Source organism: Trichosurus vulpecula, chromosome 6 (genome assembly GCF_011100635.1).
Source record: "Trichosurus vulpecula isolate mTriVul1 chromosome 6, mTriVul1.pri, whole genome shotgun sequence".
Taxonomy (NCBI): Eukaryota; Metazoa; Chordata; class Mammalia; order Diprotodontia; family Phalangeridae; genus Trichosurus; species Trichosurus vulpecula.
In genome coordinates, this window is record NC_050578.1 from 237,897,548 (window position 1) to 237,909,702 (window position 12,155).

Below are 12,155 nucleotides of genomic sequence, written 5' to 3' on the forward strand. Positions count from 1 at the left end.
CTCAAAAGTACAGATTACAATTAAATCATGGCATTGGGGTGACCATGAATTCTTGAAGGACTGGCCATAGAATGGATGGATGGATGGATGGATGGATAGCTGGATCAATGGATGGATAGGCAGACAGGGCAAGCATGAAAACTAGACAGCTCCTATTTTCAAGGAGGCTGACTGCTGAGGAGGTGAAGTAGTCTGGAGAGTGAATTGTTCTGGGAGTAAAGTAATTATATCTGAGGCCCCTCCAGGGGTGGTAGTCTCGGCCCTGGACCCACTATTTGGGAGGACAGGCTTCAGGGTAGAGTCCTACCAAGGGGAGTAAAGCTACTGAGGAAGTGGAGCCATCTGGAGAGTGAATTGTGCTGGAGATGCAATCTTCTGAAGTCTTATTTCTTCAGAAAGCAATGCAAGACCTTTCCAGCCTTCAGGCTCGTCACCGTGAATACCATTCATCACTGGATTGTCAGGACACGTGCGTGCTTGTGCCCAGTAATAGACTTGCAGACAACCAAATGTTCTACTGTGCATTGTAGAGCACAGTCTTCATCTGGACCAAGGCTTTAGGAGGAAAGCAGGATGTGGATGGCCCAAAACAAAGGAAGATTAATTAGTCATCGGAAGGCTCTCGTACCTCAGACTAGAATCAGACTGCATTGATTGAGACAAGGAGGGATAGGAAGATTACAGAGAGGAAAAATATTCATTTCTTAGCTGAGAAAGAACTGAAACCCCGAGAAGTAATCTAGGAAATGGTGACTGGATTTTTAATCATCGCTATTTAGAAGAAAACCTGCTGCAAGCCACATTGTCAGCATTGCTTCAAAACTGTAAATAATTCAGTGGAAGCAAATGTACAGCCTTCTCTTCTCCCCTCTCTTTCCATGCTGAGGATGAATACTGAAGGGAGACATTCAAAATTACATTTGATAGGTGATCACTTTTATGGGTGTATTTTTGTCATGAATTAACATTCATAGTAACGGAAAGTGAAATGTCAGGCTCTTGTCTGTTGAGATTTGAGGATGATGAAAAGAAATAGCATTGGCTGTCATTTTAAAGAAAAAACCTTTTAGATTGTGTGGCATTTACACACTCTTGCTGTGTCCTGTGCTCAGCTCTGAGTCTTAAAACTGGTCCAATCATTTCCACAGCTTTACAATAACAAATAAGGATACTTTCTTCAACAATTCCACAAGAAGCAGGATTGTTCATCATGTCCTGCAACGCACCAAATACGAAGATGGGAAAACAAAAATGGGTAAGACCTTAATCCAAGGCTGCAATGATGATAAGAGCATTAAGACCAGGGTGTGAGCATTTGCAGATTCCAGTCCAAACTTAGCCACTTATTGGTCTGGTAACGCTGGCCAAGTTACTGCTCCTTTCTCGGTATCAGTTTCCTCTCCTAGAAATTGAGAGAGTGGCAATGAGTTGTCTCCAAGGTCTCTTCTAGCTATGGAGATCAAGGACATTTTCAGGCCTAACTTTCTGTAAAGCAAGAAATCTGACACTAAATCTCAAAGAGAAAGCAAGAACACAGACTTGTGTTAGGAGGAAGCTGCTCTTCCTGTGATGTTTCTCATTTAATAAGATTGAGGCACCCACTTTTCAGCAGAATAAGTACACTTACTTTTTCAGAGTGAATATTTCAGTTTTCTTCTCAATTCAGCTCAATTTCATTCAATTCAAGTGCTTTTGGCCACTATACGATAGGCACATACCAGGTACTAGGGCCGCAGTGGCAAAAATGAAATAGCCCCTGCCCCCAGGGCTCCTACTTTGTTCTGGGGGTTTTGTTTTGTTGTGTTTCAAAAAGTAAGGGGAATTCTCTAGTTAAATGATTGGCTTGTTATTATTGGCAATAATAATAATAGTGGATTTATTAGCACTTTAAAGTTTGCAAGGTGCCATAGATATGTTATCTCATTTGGTTTGCTATGTGTACCTTTCAACTTCAAAAATAAAATTGTGGGCAATGTAAATCCAGACCACTTCCCACTGCTTGATTATTATTCAGAGAGACTGTGATATCATGACAAGCTAGATGACACAACGGAGAGAGCACCAGGCCACAGTCGGAAAGTCAGTTCAGATCCACTCATAGACACTTATTAACTGTATGCCCTTGGCAAATCACTTCGCCCTGGTGGTCTCACTTTCCTTATTTGTAAAATAAGCTAGAGGAAAAAGAGGCAAACCACCTCAGTATCTTTGCCAAGAAAATCCCAAATGGTGTCATGAAGAGTCAGACACAACTGTAATTGCCCAACAACAAGTGCTGTGTTAGCCCATTCTCAAATGCGATTTGAGAGGCCCCAAAACTGATTGGTTATAAGAACTGGAGGAAGTGTAGGGAGGAGAGAATATTGATTGGGGGACATGATAGCTTTCTTCAAGTATTTGTCAGGAGAGGTTAAAAGTTATGGAGGAGGAGGGCGTTAGCTCATTATAAGAAAAATGTTCCCACCATTTATAGCCATCTAGAAGTGTAAAAGAGATGGCCTGGGGAAGTTTCCCTAGTGAGTTTCCTAAATCTGGAAGTCTTCAAGAACATGCCAGGTAATCAGTTGTTGAGGATATTATAGTAGAGATCTCCATCTGGGTACATACTAAATTAAGTGACCTTTGAAGCATTCAGTGAAATTCAAAAATATTGTCTTGAAAACTTTTAAACTTCTACAGGTTCCAGTGACTACTTTTGAATAACCTAAGCACCCTGACTTTGGACACTAAAGGCAGAATCACAATTTGTAGGTGGGAGAAAATAGTCTATTGTCTTTAGGAGTTTGGAATGGAAAAAAAGTATCTATTTTGTTGAATTATATCATCTTAATAAGAGAGGGGCACTCTCTTTTGTCCATTCAATTCTCGATTATAACCAACCTGTGAATATATTTTGGAAGTAGATTTATTTATTGAATATTACAGTCTTTAGCTAGGTGTTCACTAAGCTATTGTAGGCTCATGCAAAATAAAGTGAAGTAGGCATTCATTTATTCATTCAACCAAAGTGAAGTAGGCATTCATTTATTCATTCAACCAACATATGCTGAATGCTGCCCAGACTATTCTTGGCACTATAATAATCACAGGGGATGACAATAGCATAAATGTAATGTGGCTTTTGACATCAAGGAGCCAACAATCTATTAATCAGGGTTTAGGGCATAACACATATGCACAGACAGATATAATGCAAATTAAAATGGAAGTGGAAACTCAAACATTATAGAGGACCTGTGATCTCATCAATTTTGAAGTTTTCTCCAGTTTTGAAAACTGCAGTCTAACCCCAGTACATCCTGTGTGACCTTTGTCTTCCTATAATTTCAACACAGGGTATTCATTCCCTTAAAAGACTGGAGGTCTTCCTTCATTACTTTTATAAATGCATGACAGGATAGGTTAGGGGTGGAAGAGCAGAAAGCCATAAAATCAAATGCAGAAAAAAAACTGCTTCCAGCCAGAGAAAATCAGGGAAGGCTTCACAGAAGAGAGAGCATTGGAGCTAGGACTCTAAGGTTATTTATTCATAAGGTGAAGGAGAGCAAAATCAGTTAAAAGAAAAAAAAAGGCACACTGAAAACCAAGACAAGGAAAAGGAAAAGTATGAGAAAGGAGACAATGAGAAAATCAACTTTGGTGGCAGCCCAGGATACTTAATGGGTAAGACCATGGGCTGATACTGAGAAAGGTAAGTTGGCTATTAAAGATACAGGATTTTTCCTGACCCAATGTGATGAAATATATTATCTTAGCCTCTCATGTCTCACTATTAATGATGTCAATATCATGACTAGGCTGAATTGCCTTCATTGCCATTGGCTTTTATCATCCTAACAATAAATATTGGATTATTTTAAGATTTTCATAAAGCTGTGCCCTGAGACTAACCCACCCACCCCCCACTACCCCTTCCCATGCTCAGATGTACATATTCGTTGACTTAAGGAAATCTTCCAGCTGGTACATTGACTGACTTTCTTCTCTGCCTAGGTATCAATAAACTCTTGAACAATGGCACATACGAGGCATCCTTTCCTCCTCATGAGGTAATTTCAAATTCTGTTATTACTTTTAAAACCTGAATGATTTAGTAACAATAAAAAAATCCAAGAATGTAGAATATGTATTTATATGCTTGTGTTCTCATCCTCTGGCAAAACTTTCACCCCTCAGTGTAAGTGCTTTGAAAGAAGTGGTTATAGAAGTTAGTTAACCTGGTACTCTGGCTCTTGTGGTTTTTTTTTTGTTTGTTTTTTTGTTTAACTATAAAATCTGGTTTGTCCTGATCTTTGATCAAGGGAAGTCAACAAAGGTTTACTAAGTATCTATTAGGGGCAGAGCACTGAACTCAATGCTAGGGATGCATAGGTGGAAAAAGAACTTGCCCTCAAGAGGCTTACATGTCAATAGAAGAGATAAGCCATTCATAGGAAAGAAAGATGTAGGCAATAGGGAGTCATTGAAGTGGTTTGAGCTGAGCCTTGGCATGGTCATATATTTGCATAAAGATGGAGCTAGCAGCAAAATGGAGGATGGATTGGAGGAAGGAGAGACTTGAGATTGATCAGATGGATAAGAAGATATTGCTGTGTGCAAGGAGATGAAATACTTATCTATATGTCATTCTTTTTCATATATTATGTGGTAGATATATTAATACTTCATATAACAGTATATGTAATGTATAACATATGTACCTTATATACCGTATATGTAGTATGTATTACACGTGTGCCATATATGGTATGTGTATTGTTTACATGCATATTGCGTTCATATACATAAACACGCCAATTCAATGAATACTTCCTGAAGAAATCTCTTCAGGAAGTATTCATTGAACTGACATGGATTGATACCAGGTTGAGGAAGGGGTGTTGCTATTTTGGGAAGGTGCCACAGGGTAACCAAGGACTGAATAAACACAGTTACAAAGTTCATGGAGATTTACTAAATTTCTTTTACACAAAAGACTGTACTAAATGTTAGAGATACAAATGCCAAAAAACACCAAGCAAATCACTGGTTTCTAGGAACGTATGTTCTCTTAGGCAGATACAGGGTAGACACAGTTAAGTAAATGCATGGTCGTATGAATAGGAAAACAGGCAACTATAGACAACAGAGATAATTATACAAATAAGAACCATTTAATAATAAACTATTTGAAGCTAAAGTCATCCAGTGATGTTTATATGATCTGTAAGATGAACATAGAAGAGAAGACAGACACAGGGAAGAGCTCTTGGATTAGAGAAATGGAACTCACGCGGAATGTGACTCAACAGAATAAGAATCTTGGTTCCTGTCAAACTTGGCAAACTTTTTTTGTTGAAAATCTTCTGAAAATTTTGACTCCATTTTACTTCTTCTTTAATTCAAGAATACTTGAAAATACTTGAGAACATGAAAATAATTGAATTTTTTATTTGATGATTGCCGCAACACAGAATCTCAGGGCCACCATTTTCTATAGTATTATCAGCGACAGAGAGAAAAATGGATAGCTAGGAAAGGAATACTTCCACTCCACACACACAGTGACATACACAACTCAAAACAGTATCAAACTCTATGCCCTTACTAGCCTATCCATGAACTGCATATGCCATGACGGGTTCTCTCTAAGGTGCGAAACCTCCGAGGATGATCACACTTGACTCTTGTAGGAGTTTGAAAGAATAGACACATAAGTTAGTTAAACATACTCAGACAACTGCCTTTGATGAGAAATGAGCCGCTAGACTTCATAAAAACACTCATCTGGCAAGTCTACTAAGATAATTTCCTTCCCAGTCAGAAAGTAACAGCCTACCAGCCAACAGGCAAACCCAGCTTTTTCCATCAATAGTCTCATAGTCATAGTACATTCTTATGAATAATGGAACACAATCTCTGAGGAAACACAAAAATGGCTGACCCAAAGTCCAGTGGAAAGAAACATGAGTACAAGTAGGCTGTGGTTTAAAATCAAAGATGGAGTTGTTGGGGATTTTTTTCACCTCCAGTTCAACAAGGTGGTTGGAGATTTAAAGTCCTTCAGTGTTCCAGTCTACTACTAAGATCCAGTGACAAATGGGGGAAAAATAGGAAATTGATGTCACAGGTTTTTTTTAATTTAACTCTGGAGCTATACCCTAATGTTATAGAACTTGAAGTATTCTTCAAGATCATTGTAGCCCAATCACTTCAGTTTCTAAATGAGTGTTCAGAGATTGATGCATATTTGCCAGTGTTACATAGCTGATTGGTTTCAAGTCCTTATCTCCTAACTGCTTGCTTATTCCTTATAAACAAGCTGTCTTCCCCATCCAAAAAAAATAAAAAACACCCACATGATCTCTCCATCCCCACTATCTATCATCCTTTACCTCTCCCCTTTTCTGGCCAACCTTGAAGAGTGTGTCCACAATAGATGCTACTACTTCCTGTCGTCTCATTCTCTTCTTAACTCCTTGCAGTCTGACTTCCCATTCAAACTGCTCTGTCCAATGCTACTGTTGGTCTCTTAACTGCTAAATCTGATGACCTTTTCTCGGTCCTCATCTTACTTAACCTCCCTGAAGGCTCTGATACAGTTTATCACCCTCTCCTCCTTGATATTATCTTCTCCCTAGGTTCTCATGATACATCTAGTTCTCATATCTGTCTGATGGCTGCTTCTCTGTCTTCTTTACAAGATCTTTGTCCACATCACAGATTAAGTATGGGGGTCCCCCCAGGCTCTGTCCTGGACTCTCTTCTCTTCTCTCTCTGATCTCATCATGTCCCATGGTTTTAATTATCATCTGTATGCAGAGGACTCTGAGATCTACCCGTTCAGCTCTGACCTCTCGCCTGACCTCCAGTCTCACATCTCCAACTACCCTGTTGTACCTGCTGAATTAGATGTAAACATCTTAAACTCATCACATCTAAACCTGTTATATTTTCCCCCAAACCTTCTCCTCTTCCTGACTTCTTTACTGTTCAGGTCACCACCATGTTCCCAGTCATCATGCTCCCAACCTAGATGCCATAGTTGACTCCTTATTCTCTCATTTCCTCAATATCCATTCATTTGTCAGTTCTACTTTTGTGACATCTCTTAAATATATCCCTTTCTCTTCTCTGACACTACCACCTCATGTAGGCAATCATCTCTTCATACTTGGCCTGTTAAAGCAGCTTGCTAGGGCATTGGCCTGCCTCGGATCTTTCCCTACTTTATTCCATTCTCCATTCAACTCTCGAATTAATCATCCTAAAACACAGGTCTGACCATATCATTCACTTATTCAATTAATTTCATTGGCTCTCAATTATTTCCAGGATCAAATATGAAATTATCTATTTGACTTTTAAAGCCCTTCATAACCTGGCCTCCCTTCTACCTTTCCAGTCTCCTTATATCTTACTCTTTGACATGTAATCTATAATCCAGTAACACTGGCCTCCTTGCCATTACCCAAATAAGACTCCTTACTGGGGCCATGTTCACTGGCTGTTTATAATGCCTGGAACTTTCACTCTTCTCATCTCTATCTTTTGTCCTCCCTGGCTCCCTTCCAAGTCTGGACTCAAGTCCCACCTTCTACAAAAAGCTTTTCCCTGGTCCTTCTTAATCCTAGTATTTTTCCTCTGAGATAAGCACCAATTTATCATAGATATTTTTAGTTTGCACAATTATTTTAATGTTATCTCCCCTATTAGATTGAAAGCTCCTCAAGGGGAGGGAACAGTCTTCTGCCTTTCTTTGTTTCCGCAGCATTTAGCACATCACCTGGCACATAGTAAGGAGCCATGTATTAAATGCTCGTGCCCTATATGTGTGCCCTATACACATATATACACATCTATATATACATACATACATAGATGTACATATAAGTATAGATGCGCACATAGATATACATACACAAACATATATGCCCATACAAAATAAATATGTAAATCCAAGATACTTTGAGAAGGGAAGGCATGGAAGGGTTACTATCTATCTTGGTACATGGGGCACCCATAGGGACAAAATCATGACTCTTTAGTACATTGAAGTACTGGTGCTTGAGCCAAAGCAGTTTCAATTAGAGATGGATAAGGAGATAAATGGGGAATTTTGTGGAGTACCTGGGTACTTAGAAAAGCTTTAAAACCTGATGGCACTGGTCCCTAGTTTATTTCTCAAACGTCACTTGAGACACATGACTTTTCTCTTCATCACCACAAGGGTTATCACTAGCGCTACTTAAGTATGTCAGCTATGATTAGAACTTTTGTGAGTTTGGGGTTTGGTTGTGTGGTTGTGTTTTTGTTGTTTTGTTTAGCTTATAACCAAACTATAAGGAAAGGGAGAAAGTTTCTTAGAGAAACTGGACAAGACACATTTATCATGCACCAGACTTGGAGACAAGTTATTGGGTTTGAATCCTGGTACTACATCACACGCACACACACACACACACACACACACACACACACACACACATAAAAATACACACATCAAACTGATTGAATGCGAGGTCTTGTGATTTTTAGAACCTCACTTTCTTCATCTGAATAATGAGATAGAAATGCTAAAGGGCATCTAAGTCCACTTCCAGGCTGCTAGGTGACACAGTGGATAGAGTGCTGGGCCTGGAGTCAAGAGTTAAAATCTGGCCTCAGATATTTATTAGTTGTGTGACCCTGTTTGCCTCAGTTTCCTCATTTGTCAAATGAGCTAGAGAAGGAAATCACAAACCTCTCCAGTATTTCTGCCAAGAAAACCCCAAGTGGGGTCACAGAGAGTTGGACTTGGCTGAAGCAACTTAATAAGAAGTCCACTTGCAAATTCATCATTCTTTGATTTTGTGTGATATAAGTTCAAGGGCAGAGGAAGTGGCAGTTGACAGGGATTTACATACTTGTATAGGAGGCTGATTGTCTTTTTTAATCATTTTTATTTAATATTTTAGTTTTCACAAGTACTGGGGAAGATGATTGAGTATATCAAGTTGTTTAAAAAAGAAACTTACTTTTCCTTTAATTATTTTTTCAGGTTTTTTTGTTTTGTTTTTTTGCTGGAGGGAAGGCAGGGAAATGGGGCTCACACAACTAGTCAGTGTGTCAAGTGTCTGAGACCGGGTTTGAACTCAGGTCCTCCTGACTCCAGAGCCAGTGCTCTACTCACTGGCCACCTAGCTGCCCCTCCTTTACTTATGTAAATGATGTTATATATGCTTTTGTTGATTGTACTCATGATCCTCCTTAGGAAAGAGCAATCATATAGTGGAGAATAGATGTTAGGTGAGACAGTTACATCTTGGTCCCCATGGGGAGGCTTTCACTTAAGGGAAGCTGGGTTGCTTTCTGTAACTAATGTGTGCTAGTAGACAAAAGAGTACAAGTGTTGGCAGGCTAGATGGGGAAATGAACAAATAAATGAAAAAAAAAATTATTAAGTGTCTACTATGTACCAGACACTACCCTAAGTATTGTGGATACAAACCAGCAATAAAGTCCCCCTATCTCAAGGTCCTTGCACTCCAATAGACAACATGCGTGGGAAGTGGTGGCCAGGGATTGTTTTGGTCAGATGGAATAGTGATTGAGGTCATGAAACACATTAATTACACATACTTTCCAAGAATGGTAGGGTTCACTTGATTATTGTTCTTACAGCTAGAATTGGAAAATAGAGTTGTAGTGAGGGTACACACCATATTATGACTGGGATGCTTCACGGTAGGACCTGGGTCCAGAAATTAGGAATAAGTATCCAAAAAGCTATTTGTACGTCTAGAATATTTCCAAACCCATTGTCTCCCCATATCTATGGAAGTAACAGAAAAAGAAAATACACAGTTTATAAGTATTTTCACTACAAGCATATAGCATTTGAGATTATTCCCTGTTATACAAACATTCCAATTAATTGAGATTTTACAATATACAGTCCTTTTTACAAACAGGCTAACCTTTTCCCACCCAAAAAAGAGTCTATATGCTCAAAAGAGATTCTTTGAAGTGGCAGTGATCTGTCTGAGCTACAGTTCCTAGACTCCAATATGGAAGGAGACCTTACAAATAACTAATAATTATGCTTGCTTTCACTCCCCATACCCTCATTACAGAGACAGCATGATGTAGTAGAAAGACTATTTGAGAGTTGAGGTTATAACATTTGGGTTTAAATCTTGGCTCTGCTCTTTACAACCTGTGTAAGTAGTTTAACCTTTCTGTGCCTTAGTTTCTTTATCTGTACAAAGAAGAGGTTGTATTTGAGGACCTTTGAGGTTCCTTCTAGTTCAAGATCCATAGCCCTTTGGTCTCCTATCTCCTTTATCTGGTTGGAAAGCAAGAATAGTTTCACACACATGAGCGCATGCATGCACGTGTGTGTATACATATATATGTCTGTGTATATAAAATGTCCTCAAAAGTAAAATGTAAAGATCCTAGAATTCTACAAAATATGTTACTCTCCTAGATGGTTCAATGCTTTCCACTCTCCTTATCAGCTCTAATAGTCTTCTGGTCTTCAAAGATTAGAAAACCCACTGATTCAGAATTGCTACTCAATGTTTAGGTTGCAATATTTTCCCTCCACACAAATTCCTCTCACACTAAAGCATAGTCATTTTCTCTATTAAAGGCCCAAGGTGCTCTAAACCTTGAAGATTAAAATATATTTTACTCTAAGTGATGTAGCTCTGTCGCGCAGAATTTTTAAAAGATCTTAAATTCAGACTTAAAGACCAGTGAAGGGGATGCCTGGAAAGACAGGTCCTAGATCATTTCCACAGGTGTGCCCCATTTATAAAATTGTCAATAAAATGTCAAATGAGACCTTTAAAAGTAGAAAAAATACAATTGTTATGCTATTCTGTTTCTCATTTCACTCACGTGGTAGCTATCCATTCATGATTTTATTTTTCTTTTAGGGAAGCTACCAGAGCAGACACCCGATTAAAACTCATGGAGCCAAGAACCACAGACACCTGCTGTATAAGCGCTGGGCCTGCTGGGGAATGTGGTACAAGTATCAGCCCCTTGACTTAATCAGGTACTAAGACATTTTCCAGAGAATTGCCATCTCAGATCAAAATCTGGTGTCCACATTAGGACAATTTCTGCAGATGAACGAACGCTACCCTTAAGCTCATACTCAAAAGGGTTTTCTGTGGAGTTTTTTAAGTAATAATAATAATTATAGAATTTATATAGCATTTAAAGGTTTATAAAGTATGTTTCACATATTTCATTTTATCCTCACAAAAATCCAGGAAGACAGGTGCTATCATTATTCCCATTTTGCAGTTGAGAAAACTGAGTCAGGCAGAGGTTAAAGTGACTTGGCCAGGGACATATAGCTAGTAAATATCTGAGGCCACATTTGTATCCAGGTCTTTCTGACTCCAAGTAGAGCACTCGGTCTACTGTGCCACCTAGCTGCCTCTACGAAAGAAGACTTTCCAATTGTCATTCTTATTTTGGTGGAATTCTTAGTGGCTTGTAGAAGATCATGGATCTAGAGGAGGAAGAGACATCAGAGGACATCTAGTCTGACCTCCTCACATTACAGATGAGTCCCAGGGATGTTAAATAACTTAGATCACATTGGAAGTGAGCTTCAGAGGCAAGATTTAAAACCATAGTCTTTGATTCCTTAATGGGTGGAGTGTCAGGCTTGGCCAGGAACATGTGGGTTTAATGTACTCCTATCCCCTAGTTGGCATTGGTATAATACTTTACAATTTGCAAAATGTTTTTCTATGCATGATCTCATTTGAATTGCACAATCTTGTCAGGTAGGTACTTAAGGTATTTTATCCCCCATTTTGCAGATAAAATAACTGAGCCTCAGAAAAGTTCAGTGACTTAACTATGGCCACACTGTTAGTGCAACAAATGGGATTTGATCCCAGGTTGTCTTGATTCCAAGTCCATCACTGTATTTACTACCAGGCTGCCTCTCTCTTCCCAAAAATACACACACACACACACACACACATACATATACATACACACACACACACATACATATACACACACACACACACACACCCTTTAAGGTAAGTTCCCTGGATGTTATTTTATAGGTAATGAAATTTGGGATGAGTCAGAGAGAGAGTATAAGAGCCCTCACTGTTTTTGGTTCCAAGTACCATGGTCTGTCTTCAAGATACAGAGCT

General features: G+C 39.0%; 1 protein-coding gene across 1 annotated transcript in view; it reads left to right on the forward strand.

Moving 5' to 3' along the window:
• Positions 1-12,155, forward strand: part of ANO3 (anoctamin 3) — a 270,486-nt gene that overhangs the window by 137,090 nt on the left and 121,241 nt on the right. The window contains exons 9-11 of the mRNA XM_036764751.1: positions 1,149-1,255; positions 3,994-4,049; positions 10,905-11,026. Of these exons, the coding sequence (XP_036620646.1) occupies positions 1,149-1,255; positions 3,994-4,049; positions 10,905-11,026 (285 nt within the window). The remainder of the gene's footprint in view (positions 1-1,148; positions 1,256-3,993; positions 4,050-10,904; positions 11,027-12,155) is intronic.